This window comes from Etheostoma cragini, chromosome 24 (assembly GCF_013103735.1).
Source record: "Etheostoma cragini isolate CJK2018 chromosome 24, CSU_Ecrag_1.0, whole genome shotgun sequence".
Lineage (NCBI taxonomy): Eukaryota > Metazoa > Chordata > Actinopteri > Perciformes > Percidae > Etheostoma > Etheostoma cragini.
In genome coordinates, this window is record NC_048430.1 from 1,664,740 (window position 1) to 1,677,765 (window position 13,026).

Consider the following 13,026-nt stretch of genomic DNA (forward strand, 5'->3'; position numbering starts at 1 on the left):
TTAAAATTAAAGCATTAAGATCAATTTCCAAAAAATGATTTTAGTCAACTTTAGCATGTGTTCATAAACTTATTGTATTACATACTGTAATAAGTATAATGCCTGTAGCGCAAAATGTCTAAGTGTCTCTTCTTGTGAAATGTGAGCTAAACTATATCCATCATGGAGGAAAGTAAAAGCTTCTTTGTGAATATAGAAAAAGAAAAAAGCAGGGGGAAAACATGGCTGACATTAAATATGAAGCACCTGCACACCTACATTGTCTTAACTTAAATTCCCTGTTCTCCTCCCGCCTGGGCTGTCTAGGGTAATAAAACTAACTTACAACTGTGCTTCCGCCAAACAGCAAGAATGCACCCGTCCTTCCTCCCTCTTAACTTCTTCATTTAAATGTGCATTTTGAAGAACAAGCGCTTCTCACATCTTGAAAGGATGTTGATGACCAGAGCACAAATCTCCATACATTTCCGTGACGGGAATCTGCACAATCAGAATGATCTGTGAGGAAATAGCCAGCAGGTTTATGAAAATATAAATTAAAATATTTTTTATTAGTAGTGCAGGAAATGAAATAAGAACCAATAAATGAAATATTTCCTTTCAGTGGCGATATATCATATTGATGCAGTTGTTATTGGCGTGGGCTGAGGGCAACACGTTTTATGAAATGGAAATGTGGAGGTCTTTACTATAAAGCTTTATTGATCAACATAAAACATCGTTCACCGCCTTGATGCCATTCTACTTAAAAGCTTTAGAGGAGCACAAAATGACAGCTCTTGTTAAAAAAATGAAAACAAACATCTTAAATGATAGGACGAGTTTGTGTTGTGTTGTTGTGTTATTAAAGTTCAGGATTAAACGCTCAGTTCAACCAAATTAGAAATAAACAAATCAAATTAAATTAGTCACATACAATTACACAGAGAATATGTAGTGAAATGCTTTGTCTCCATGACTGTGCAATGTGTAAATAGGGAAATGAATGAAAAAAAGAAGAGAAGAAGGAGAGAAGAAGAAGAAATGTCTAAAGTGCATGGGGTATTCCAGCGTGCTTGTGCTCCTGCCACAGTCCTCATTCAGTATCCAGATAGCTGAAGGATCAAAACTTTTCCACATTGTCTGCGTGTTTGCCCTCAGGCAGCGCTAATGTTTTCCCAGAGCCTAATCATTAGTGGTATCGTGATGGTGAATGTAATTTGGATTACTACTACTATATATAAACTACTTTATGTCTAAGAAATAGACAATGAACTTGAAATCAAAACCTACATGGCAGGCCTTGACCAACTGACACTTTGCTTGTTTGAAAGCCAGGATGGGGGAATGCATATTAATGTTAAAATACCTCATAAAGTGCCATTTTCATGTCATGGGACCTTTAAACTTTCTTCATCTGAAATGTGGGTTTCTTTGAACCAAACTGCACAAAAATAAAAACATGCATGGTTCCCTACCCCTATTCACACATACAATTAAGGATCAGATCACTACTTTCATAGAATATTGTGTTTTATTAAATTTTTAAGCATTTGACTAAAAACTATCCATCAACATACGTTCCTCTGATCTTAAGTGTTCATCAAAATAATATAATTTAGAGGTTAATTGACCCTGAAGTCTAAGTAAGTAACGATAATAAGTAACAAGTGTAAAACAATAAGTGAAAAAAGAAACAAATGTTGAATAAAGCATAAAAAAGGGTTAATTTTCAATTTGGGGGTACAGATAGCTCAGTTGGTAGAGCAGACACCCATATATTTTTTTTTAAAATTTGGACCCAGGAGGACAACATGAGCACAGTCCCCAGAACAACAACACAAGGGTTAAACCAGTTTGTTGGGGATATTATAATACATTTTCTGTCTTGCTTGTATGTTTTCTTTTCTCAAATAGTTTTACTGTATTGCCTTTCTTAAATACAACTGGACGATTATATCCTTAGTATAATGTCACAAATATAAAAATGGTGCTGCTTCTGTGATAAAAAAGACATCTGTCTATTAAAAGGTTTAACAGCATGCATATGTTATGTCAAATGTGTGTTTCCTCTTAAAATAAATCCCAGAGGAATGAAAAGTCGTCAGTGACTGGAAACATGCTTACCAAAGACTTTGAGGAAGATCTCCCTTTCCTGGGACCCTGCCTTGTTGGTGGCCTTGCAGGTGTAGGTGCCCCCGTCGCCCTGGCGGATGTTGCGGATGGTTAACATGCTCCGCCCGGCTTCCAGCCTGGTGATGATGTACTGCTCGGATGGCTCCAGCTGCTGCCCTTTCCTGCACAGGGGAAAAAAGCAGTACACACCACTGATGAGTGAAGAGAGGAAAATATGGCAACCCACTCACACCTGACAGTGACCTCCGTTCACACTGCAGCCCACGTTTGATATGACAGATGTATAATCTTAGCACTTTGGGTGTCAAGTGATACCACAAAAGAGAGGCTAAGTGCAGACAGCTTGACTTTGAGGCTATTTCTATCTATAGCACATAAGTAGGCAAAACATTACAGAACTTTTTATAGAAACCTTTTCAAGCATGACAGAAGAATTGTTTCTGATAAACATATCTTTCTATAATTGAAAGTTCAATGAATCATTTGCAGTATGTCATCGGAATTCTTTGCACGTTACGACTTTTCAAACTCAGCCATGCAGAAAAATACCATTTCCATATTCTCAGTCAATGTCTGAGTCTCGTCGGAGCTCCCTTGTGTTGTTGTGTACATTTGGTTCGGGACTGCAGTGCTCACTAAATGACTCCGGTGTGGTGTGGAATACAGTGCTGACTTAATGTTTTTTTCTTATTGGACTCGGTTGGGAAATTAGTCAGAAAAACAGGCAACAGCTAAATTGATCCATGTCTATATTTAAGCTTCATAGCAGAGGGATAATGGTCTGAAGCAGGTCGGCAGCCTCCCCCACTTTTTTACTTACTTTCTGTACTTACTTACTTACTTACTGCAGCTTAACCAGCCATGTAATCTATAAGGTTAAAGCAAAGACTCCCAAAAATTAGGGAAACACAGATTTAAAATCCTCAAAAGACACACAGATAGGTAACAAACAAGTCCCTGATTTCTTGAAAGTTTTGTTTACCTGCACCCACAGTAATGTATGCCAAATAGGAACTGGTTCATTTTCCTATAGCTGCACTGATCAATATTCTTATTTTTACAACAGGTCAAATGATTATGCGCCATGTGAAACGGTTGCCTATGTAGTGTCACATCAACAGAGAATGATCACCCGACTCTACAGTTCACCTCTGCTTTTATAACTTAAAAGATTTGGTTCAGTCTATCCGCTTTTATTAACTAAGTCAGCAGCCCTTTTAAGCAAAGCTGACGGAAGTAACTTTGCTGTTTGTTGTTGCGTTAATCACTACATCTTTAACTGTCTACGTAATCACTCCGCTGAAGTACCACTTCTTTGCCTTTCTGAGAACATAGTTCCCAGTTAGTATGCCGTTAGGATGACTGTGTCTGATGTGACCTTGTTATTTGTACACCCTGTGACTATACAAATCACATCATGTAAACAGGAACATGTTGGTGTTATTTTGTTACTTTTTGGGAGCAGTAGGCTAGTTGGAGCCAGTTACCTGCAGCATCTGTGCTAGGCAAAGCTAATGCTGGGGGCTGCAGACAGAGTTACAGCACGCACGGAGATGAGAAAGGTATGTATGGACTTGTCTAACTCCGGGGGTAACGGTGAATAAGTTAAAGTCCCAATAAGTCGGTGTGTTCCTTTAAGATAGAAGCAGAGATAAGAGACGTTTTCTCAGTCTGATCCAGTGGAAACTGAGTTGATAGTCTAGAGGTCAGAGATGCAGGCTTGTGTTGTGGCTGGCAGATAAGTGGTTGGATCAGCTCAGAAAATCGAGATAGGCAAAATGAATAAGTAATGTTCTCCTCTACCTTAACAACTACCACAATCTATGTATCCTTGAGCACGGCAAGTAACCTCCGGCTGCTTCAATGACCAGTGGGGTTGTGGTGTGTGTGTGTGTGTGTGTGTGTGTATTTGTATGAATATGAAGGAGCTGAGTATGCGAGAGATTCTTAAAAATAAAGCATTATAGCTTAGAATAAAAGAAAAAGAAAAGGGGGCTCCAGCTTTAGAGCATTAGTTGGTATTTTTAATCCACTAAAATGCTACTTTAACCCTAAAATATGAGGGACAGGTATAAAAAATACATTCTTATTTTTACCTGTTCGTTCACTATGGATTGTAATGCCCTCAATCTGAAACTGGCGCACTGTTTTTGTAACCTCATAAGCTACTGTGTAAATTGAATTCAAAAGCTTGGAAGCACAGAGCTTGGAATAATGCTTACTTCTAAATATATCTCAGACCATATAGCCTTCTGTATGAATAAAGAATAAAAACAATCTCATTAGGTTGGGGGGGATTTCAAATCTAAAAACTCAACTTCACACGCAGCAATGCGGTGCAGCGAGGCCTGCGCCCTAGCTTCACTGTACTGTAGGGAAAGCGAGAGGGAGGATAATTGAAAGTCGACGGAGAAAACACCAAAGCCAAGTAATAATAACTCTGGCGAGCCAAAGAGGAAATGAAGAGAGGCCTCGTCTTCGGAACGGACAGTACAGGACGCGGCTGCAGCGTTAAATGTCATTATACTGACTGACTGCTGACAGGTAGTCCATTACCCAAGATGCATAGAGGACGAGGCAAATCCTCACACTGACAGGAAATGCAACTGGGAGCCTGGAGGACACTGGGAGGGGTGACATCAAAAGGAAAACTAAATTGGTGCTGAGATTGTTGTTTACGCCTTAGCTGATTCTTTTGTTGTGATGTGCACGTTTTAATTCCGTAGTGTTGGATCGACACGCAGGACTTACTGAACAGGGAAATGAAGGAGAGAACAGTGAAGTGTTTGACAACCAGTGGACACTTCAGAGTTCGAGATTAGCGTTGGTTCACAGTGGAAGGATGTCATCTCTAAATGAGAGACAGCCCTTGACAAATACACTGTTTTACGTACACATAATTAGACATTAATAAGGTGTATTGTGTACTGACTGTATGGTTCCTGGGCTTATATACTATGTCTAGTTTGGATGGGTTATTATTACGTTTCATGTAGATGGAAAAGAAGTAGATAGATGGAAAAGAAAAAACAGTGTATGTCTGCGTGTATGTATGCATGTGTGTCTTTGTGTATGCGTGTGTATATGTGCGTGCGGGTTGTTAGATATTATGTTCATTTATTTGGATGTATAAATATATGAATAAGTGAGCATCAAAATTGTATAGGTGTAAAAGTATAAAAAAAAGAATAAAGGGGACGGGATCAGAAATGTTTTTTTTAAAACTTCTTCCTACTCCCTTTTCAACAAATTTCTTAATTTCAATAATATTAGAAGATTGTGCGGAAATGTACGTGTTCCTATTTTTTATATTTTTAACAAAAAATAACAGAATAATTTTCTTCAGATGAACAGGTGAATCTATTTTAGAGCCTATGTAGTTACTATTACACATTATGAACATAGACAGTGGGTGAAATAATTATCCAGGGACACCTCTCCCCCATCATCACTCTGAGATTTGCCACGTTATATAATGCATGATCTTAAATCATTAAAATCACATTTTCCTGGTTTGCTCTGTTGTTAAAAAACAAAGTAACAACACACAGAGGAGTAAATATTGTGTCTGCTTCCAGGGCTGTAAACTACAGAGCAAGATGAATGAGACTTACAAAGTTGAGGTTGTTTCCAGCAGTGCGTTGTCTTCAGATTTTGTTTGTACTCCGGATAGTGATGCCTAGTTTTTTGTTGTTGCAGTGATCGACTTCTCTTTCAAAGTGCTCCACAAGAGACTTCAGTCCTCATTACTGTTTGTATGAGTCTCGGAGACAATGTCATGTAAAACACAGGACGGATGCATTTACCAGTCTAACTACATATCTCACAGTATATTAGTTGCTGTCATCAGGTTAAATGCTGGAACATGCGACCTCTTGGTGATGAACATGTAAAGGAGATATCTGCTTGTTTATCTTGTGATAAAGGTCTAACTCCTTCAACGTCACTCACCGTAAGAGGTACACTCTTTTCCCTCTATGCCCAAAATAACCTGATATATATGTATATACACACACACACACACACACACACACACACACACACACACACACACACACACACAAGTAGCATTTGGCATTATTTTGCATGCTCATTCTATATCAACGAGTAGAGCAATTATTATTGAGGATGAACAACAATGTTCATCCTTATGTTCAATTCTGGGCTACATTTAAATGTTATTTTTACCAGCCAACATTTTCCTTTTTCCTTCCTCCTTTATTATTGGAGCTGAAGTTATAGAAAAACAGACTTGTTACTCCATCTAAAGAATGAAGTTAACAATATTGATGTTTTAAGGAAAAAGCTGTCATATTTTGTCTTGGCCCCTTCACTGCAAATCAATTTGAGCCTTTTTGAACGTGTTTTCCCATAGTTCCTTCACGGCTGCCATTGATTACCATTCAATTCATTACAGCAGGAAAAAACACTTACAGACACCTGCCTGAGGTTGGTGAAATGTCACAGTTAAAACAATGTAGGATGTCTCTTGTCAAAGTCATGTCATTTCAAAATTAGTAGACATTTTCTTCCCTGTATTATCATGCAGACATTCCTGCACTACATTAAAATTCATAGCAGCCTAGAAGGTAGGAGGTGCATGTTAAAAAATCTAAAGTATGCCTTAGAAAACCGTCAGCAGCAATGCAAAGTGTAATTGAATTGTACTAAATGGGCTAAAACATACAGCAACTATGGTCCATTAAGATGAATTAGCTAGAAGTAAAAAAACAAGTGCATTATAAGAGTTAAAGAGTATGAACTTCACTGGAACGCCGATAAAGTGTTATCAATAGATGCTCAGGTGCAAATAGCTTTTCATGATTTCCTGCTGAGTGGGTGCAAGTTAATTACTCCATGTCGAGCTGTAGAGTGGATTGTGGGGAGTCAAATGCTCTTCAGGCTCAAATTTTTACACTGGTGCTATGTCGCTTGTGATACTATTGCGTGGTTGCTTAAGGCAATGTGCGAGGGCGGACTATAAATTCCTCTTTTGTCAAAGAACATCAACTTGATCTGAAACTAAAACACTGAATAAATATAGACTGCTTTTCTGACGTGAATATTGACACATACATTGACACAAATGAAGATGAATACATTTGTAATGATTATAGGTAGTACCGCATATGTTCTGTTATCTGAAGTAGGTCAGGCAAGCTTAAAGTAGGTGGGTAATACAATAGATGTCAAAAGAATATGACTTCTGGTTTGGAGCTGTTATACATGGTTTGGGTCAGGAACCATGCATACGTATACCTGCAAAAAGTAATACAATGTAATTCAAATGCATTACACATATTTTTTTAATGGTATGCCCCACATTGACTGCTGCTGTGTAAGACTGCAAATATCTGCATAGAGAGGAGAAGGGGGTCGATGGATGGATAATAAAGCACAGGGCTTAAAGCACGGGAGCCTAGTTTGTGTTCTGGCAGAAGGAGGGAAAAGCACAAAACTTTCACCCAGGAAACAGGTGTTTGCATCGCAAGTATACTACTTAAGGGGGCCGCTGTTTTAATACAAACCATAATCTTTTTTTCTAATCTTACATTTTGGTGCCTGAACAGGTGTTCTCGGCTAAACGTAATTGTTAAGGCAGCTGTCACCACCCTCAACTTGCTGTACCTGGTATCAGGCTCACGGTTACCTTTTCTCAGCTAAATTTAACAATGTTAAAAGAATGTTTTAACTGCTTTAAATGTTGGTAGTTTATCGACTGCTTAAAGGTGCTGTAGTTAGGATTGTGAAGATCCATAACTTTGGAAAAAAATTTGAATATAAAAATTGCGATTTCTCAGTCCTTCCCGCCTTTCCACTAAAGCCCAAAATGGTCTCCTAAGCCCCTCCCCCCACAACGCATGAGCAGTGATTGACACGCGATTCACCCCCCCTGGCCCTGATTGGTAAATCGAAAAAGGGAGCAGTTAATTTTTTTAAATTGCACTTCAGGCTTTAGGTGGTGCCAGAGGAGCAAAATCGTTGTTTTAATAACTTGCTTCATGTAGTTCTACTCAAACATAGGGTCAGTTTCAGCAAATATGAAAGAAAGTTTTTAAAAGTCTTACTTACTGCATCTTCAACTAACACACATGTGACATTGTAAGATCCATCCATCCAACCAATTTGTTTTGCATAAGTTATTGTAGAAGTAGAATAGATATGTATTTATTTGAAACAGGGACATTTGTTAATTTCCACCTGTAGTCCCTGAAGTCACAAGAACTCGTTCATGAGAATGTGAGGTTTAGGTGTGGCCCCTTTTTCAATACTGTGCTTCTAACGTTGGGGTAATGGTTTGGAGAAGGCCAACTGTGCACAATGCCAGGCCACTAAAGGAATGTTTTCCTTGTTTGCTGTGGAAGAACTTGGCCGGCCTGCACAGAGTCCTGACCTCAACCAACTCTTTTTGGTTACGTTGAAACGCCAATGCCAGGCAAAGCTTATCCCCCAGTCGGACCTGACTAAGGCTCTTGTGGCTGAATGGAAGCAAATCCCTTCAGCCAGTTTCAAAAATCTTATGGAAAGCTTTATCGGAGATGAGGAGGCTGTTATGGCAGCAGATTAACGTATCCATCTGTGTATCACCATCCTTTATCTTTGAGGGCCCCGCCAGTTTTCAAAGCGCGATGTTTTCCTGTCCAATATCTGTCTGAGCTGGATGTCAGAAACCAAAGCTACCGTAGTTGTTAAGGAAGTAGAAGGTACCTGTGCCATGTCACCACAGGGTCAGGAGATCCAGAGGTCATGCATGTAAAGGTGACTGATTCCTGGTAGTCAGCTGTGGCATTGAAGGACTGCTGGAACACTGACAACACCGGAGGAACTGCAGACACAAAAACACAGCAGAGAATCCTAGTCAGACAGACATTAGACCCTGAGAGTTAATAGGATGAATCACTAACAGACAAATCTGACTGTATTCTAAATAAATTTCAGTCTCTATTTTCGGATGGATTAAAATGGCCTTTGCAAGTGGCCTGTAAACAATCACAGAAAATGCTACTTCTGTTGGTAATCCCATGGTGATTTAACATAACATTTTGAACCAGCTTTTGGTAAAAACACAAAGGAGCTGAACACAGCAATGTGAAACCATAATACTATTGTCTGATTTGGAAACGCTCAGCTAAATCCAAACAGAAATTGGCAAGACAGAAGATGTGTTTCACATCAAAACAACTGCAACATCTAGGAATAAAAGCAAAAAAAGCTTTTGTGGATTAACTATGCAGTTCCTGTTAAGTGCTCAACACCAGCCACTGTTTGACATTGTTTGACTTGCCTGGCCAATTTCTGCCGAGTCATAAAAGCCATAAGGATAGATATTATACTTTGATAATAATGCAATGATTTTTTTGTCCTTAAATGTAGTGGCACATATATTATTATTATTATTTTCTTTGTTGGGCTTCTCTTTCTTTCTTTTCTCTAAGTAAAAACAACTGTTCACTGATTGACAGTCTATTTCAGTTTTATCCATCTCCTTTCCAATCATGGACATGTGATGTTATATAGCAAATCATTGGTGTTTAAATTACAAAATTTGAATTGATTAAATTTTGATTAATTAAATTGATTAAACACACAAATACATATAGTATACATTAAAATACAATATGTCTTGCTAATCTCTTACAAACAGCAGTATTGACTAGCAGCAGAGGTCTTGATGACTTTATCAAGAGTATATGTTGAGCGCTGTCACAAACACACAGCGTGTCCCTGCCATCCAATCAGTTGAGGACTGTCATCTTCTCATTCAGTGAAAGAAGAGCAGAGGGAGAGTATTTTCTCCGTTTGCCTTTGCACTGACAAGGGAATGACAGCTTTATGACACAAGCATGTTTATCAGGCGTCAAACTCCATTTCTCTAGCCTGTATTTATAGTATACTTCTACAGACACTATAACTGCTCCACTGTGGCTCGGTCCAATCTCAGGGCATTATTAAAATTCCTATGACATGCGGCTTTTTGGTTGCTTATAATATATAGGCCTTAGTGGTCCCCTAACACTGTATCTGAAGTCTCTTTCCTGAGATTCAGCCTTGGGGGGCGGGTGTAGCCTTGGACAACTGACACTTTGCTTGTTTGAAAGCCATGATGTCTCTCTATTTCTCATGGGCGGGCCAAGTTCTCTGTGCGGGCAAAGCAGAGAAAGGGGAGGTGACCTTGCCCCTTAAGCCCTCATAAGGAACAATATTCCAGCTCGACCCATCTGAGCTTTTATTTTCTCAAAGGCAGACCAGGATACAGGGCTCGATTAACACCTATCACCATTTCTAGCCACTGGGGGACCATAGGCAAGCTGGGGGAATGCATAATAAAATGTTCATGTCATGGGACCTATAAGGTCTTCAGGAGAAGCTTGTTGGAGCTTTGGAGCATTTACCCCCTCGGTTCGCTGAAGTGAGATAGAGAACAATTACACTTAAATTAGGGCACCACCTGAAGACCTGTGGCATGGGTCAAACTTTTTAAAAGTTGTAAACGTTTATGACATTACGTTTCTTTTAGTAAGTGTAATTTGGTCTTGTCATGACAAGTTATGTTAGGGTTAGCGTTCATGTGTCATTACTGTGTAATGACAGTGGCATCTGTTCATGACAGTGTCATGTCACTCTTATGCAGATACCTTCAAGTAAAGTGTTACAAAAATCTCTAATGAAAATGTAAAAAACTAAATGTATCTGGATATAGTTTCTTGATAATAAAAAGCAATGAATGAAAATTACGCCTAATGCATTGCAATAGGGATGTTATTGGATTGCCAACACCACATCTGGAATTAGAGATCTCGACCAAGTTTAGAAGCAATCTGTACTGTTCGGCCACATTCTTAATAAAAAAGCATCTATCCTCCTTGCATTTTGAAAATTCCTCTAACTTGTCCTTTTCCTTCTATTTTAAGCACGCCCCGAAAAAGCTACAAATGAAAGAAAGACAGTAAAGCCCATTGACCAAGATCATTTGCATGATATGGTCTGACAACAGAATTGTGGACAGAATCAAGTTACTGAGAATAATTAATGCCAGAATGCAATGCCAGATTATGTATATAGATACAGATCACATTTTAAGTGGAAATGAGGTCTAAACCTATAGTGAAATTACATTTGACTCATCCCACTAATGTAATGGCTCAAACAACAGATTACCAAAAATCTCTGCAAAACATAAGTAGGAGGCATGTTCTGCCTCTTTTGTTTATCATGTCAAAAATTTAAGGCGGAAAAGCCCAAAAAATATTCTAAAAAAAGAGTTATTGTAACTGGCGGCTGCACAGGGATATCATTTCAGCACCAGTTCATTTTTCTCTTTAAAAAACAAACAAAAAGGTTGAAAGGCATTAAAAGGTGTCACTTTGTGGCTAAACAAACCTGAATTGTTTAATATTCCAAATCTGATATTTAGTGTGGGAGTTAGTGAAGGTTAATGAATTGGATTTGTTCTCCAAGTCATGTCATCTGAAGGACAATTGTTCCCCGTAGACCTAAAAACAACGGCTTCAAATCTTATTAAAATGCAGCCGTAATGAAACACAGTTGTGAAGTTGGTGAAAACAAACCCATTTTACATACTTGGGATAATGAATAAGGAATTCTAATCAAAACAAAACATCGTGGCAGATAGCTAATGAACCAAACACTTGGTGTACTTCAGGCTTTTTTTAAAAGATCAATTACTCTAACGACACCAGTGCGTATTACAGTACTGCGCGATTGAAAACTCATCAGGGTACATCTAAATTCCATAGTAGCTGATCTATCGGCTGTCTCGTGTTGTCTACTTATCATTAAGTTATTGCCGTGTACAGAAAAAAGTGTGAATATTTCCATTTTTGGAAATGGAATCCACACACAATGCATAATGCATGCCTTTTGCAAGTACACCCGCACATGTACAGAGACACACATCCAGGTGCAGAAAGCTCTTCAGGGATAAAAAGGCCTAAGCAATAAGCACCATGAGCCCTTTCCAATAGTCCTAACTTGGCGATTGAGAGAAGCAAGCATCTGCCTGACATGATAACCATTGATTTCCACGCCAATAGATCTCCATTCTCCAGTGTCTCTTCCTATGCAACATACCCCCACATCAGTGAGGCTTGATGAAACAGCCCCGTTAACGAGACACACTGCCATGCAGAAAGACTTCAAAAGAGCAAATCAGCAACATGGCTGAAGCGTCCAAAAAGAATCTGGCAAGCTTTGTGAATTCTTCAAGTATTAGTCATATTCTAAAAACTTCTGAGGCCCGGTGGAGATAAATGTGAGATTTAAAGACATCCCCACAAGCATGAGCGTGCACTGCAAACATATTTCAAGACACATACTTGCCTGGATTTAAATGCATCCGTGACGAGCTAGAGGACTTAAGCACTAATGGGCTTCAGTGAACTGTGGATCACCCACGTTTAGAAGTCCTAAAATGTTCCCAGTACATGTCATAACCGTATTGCACCTAATAGAAATTTAGCAAGTGAATGTTTTGAGACAAGACAAGGTGGAGTGCTTATTAGAGATTTGTTTTGCCTTCTGTATAAGCACACAAGCCGGAATCAATCTGGCCCTGATTCATAATTGGAATCTAACATGGTGCACAATACACATCTCTTCTTGAACACCCAGCAGTAATGTTTTGATATCATGCAACATGATTCAAGACATCTGGAGGGACACAGTCGGTAGTTTCAAATGACAGCTGAAAAGAAGAAGAGTGCGGGTCTCATGTGTGGGTGAGTGAACTAGCAATGAAGTGGATGTGTCATGAAAGGGTACAAGGGAAAAGAGATAGTTATTTGCATCTTGCATCACCATTAGTTGCCATAGAAACAAACTGTGATCACTATGGCCATAAGGTCATCAAAAGTGAGACGTTGGCAGATGTTAGCCACATACATATACAAT

General features: G+C 38.9%; 1 protein-coding gene across 3 annotated transcripts in view; it reads right to left on the reverse strand.

Annotated features, from left to right (window-relative positions):
- The window catches only part of LOC117939252 (neural cell adhesion molecule 2-like), a 291,147-nt gene that overhangs the window by 49,792 nt on the left and 228,329 nt on the right, over positions 1-13,026 (reverse strand). For all 3 annotated transcript variants that reach the window (XM_034864437.1, XM_034864436.1, XM_034864438.1), the window contains exons 7-8: positions 8,824-8,941; positions 2,107-2,276 (exon numbers count right to left, since the gene is read on the reverse strand). In XM_034864437.1, the coding sequence (XP_034720328.1) occupies positions 2,107-2,276; positions 8,824-8,941 (288 nt within the window). The remainder of the gene's footprint in view (positions 1-2,106; positions 2,277-8,823; positions 8,942-13,026) is intronic.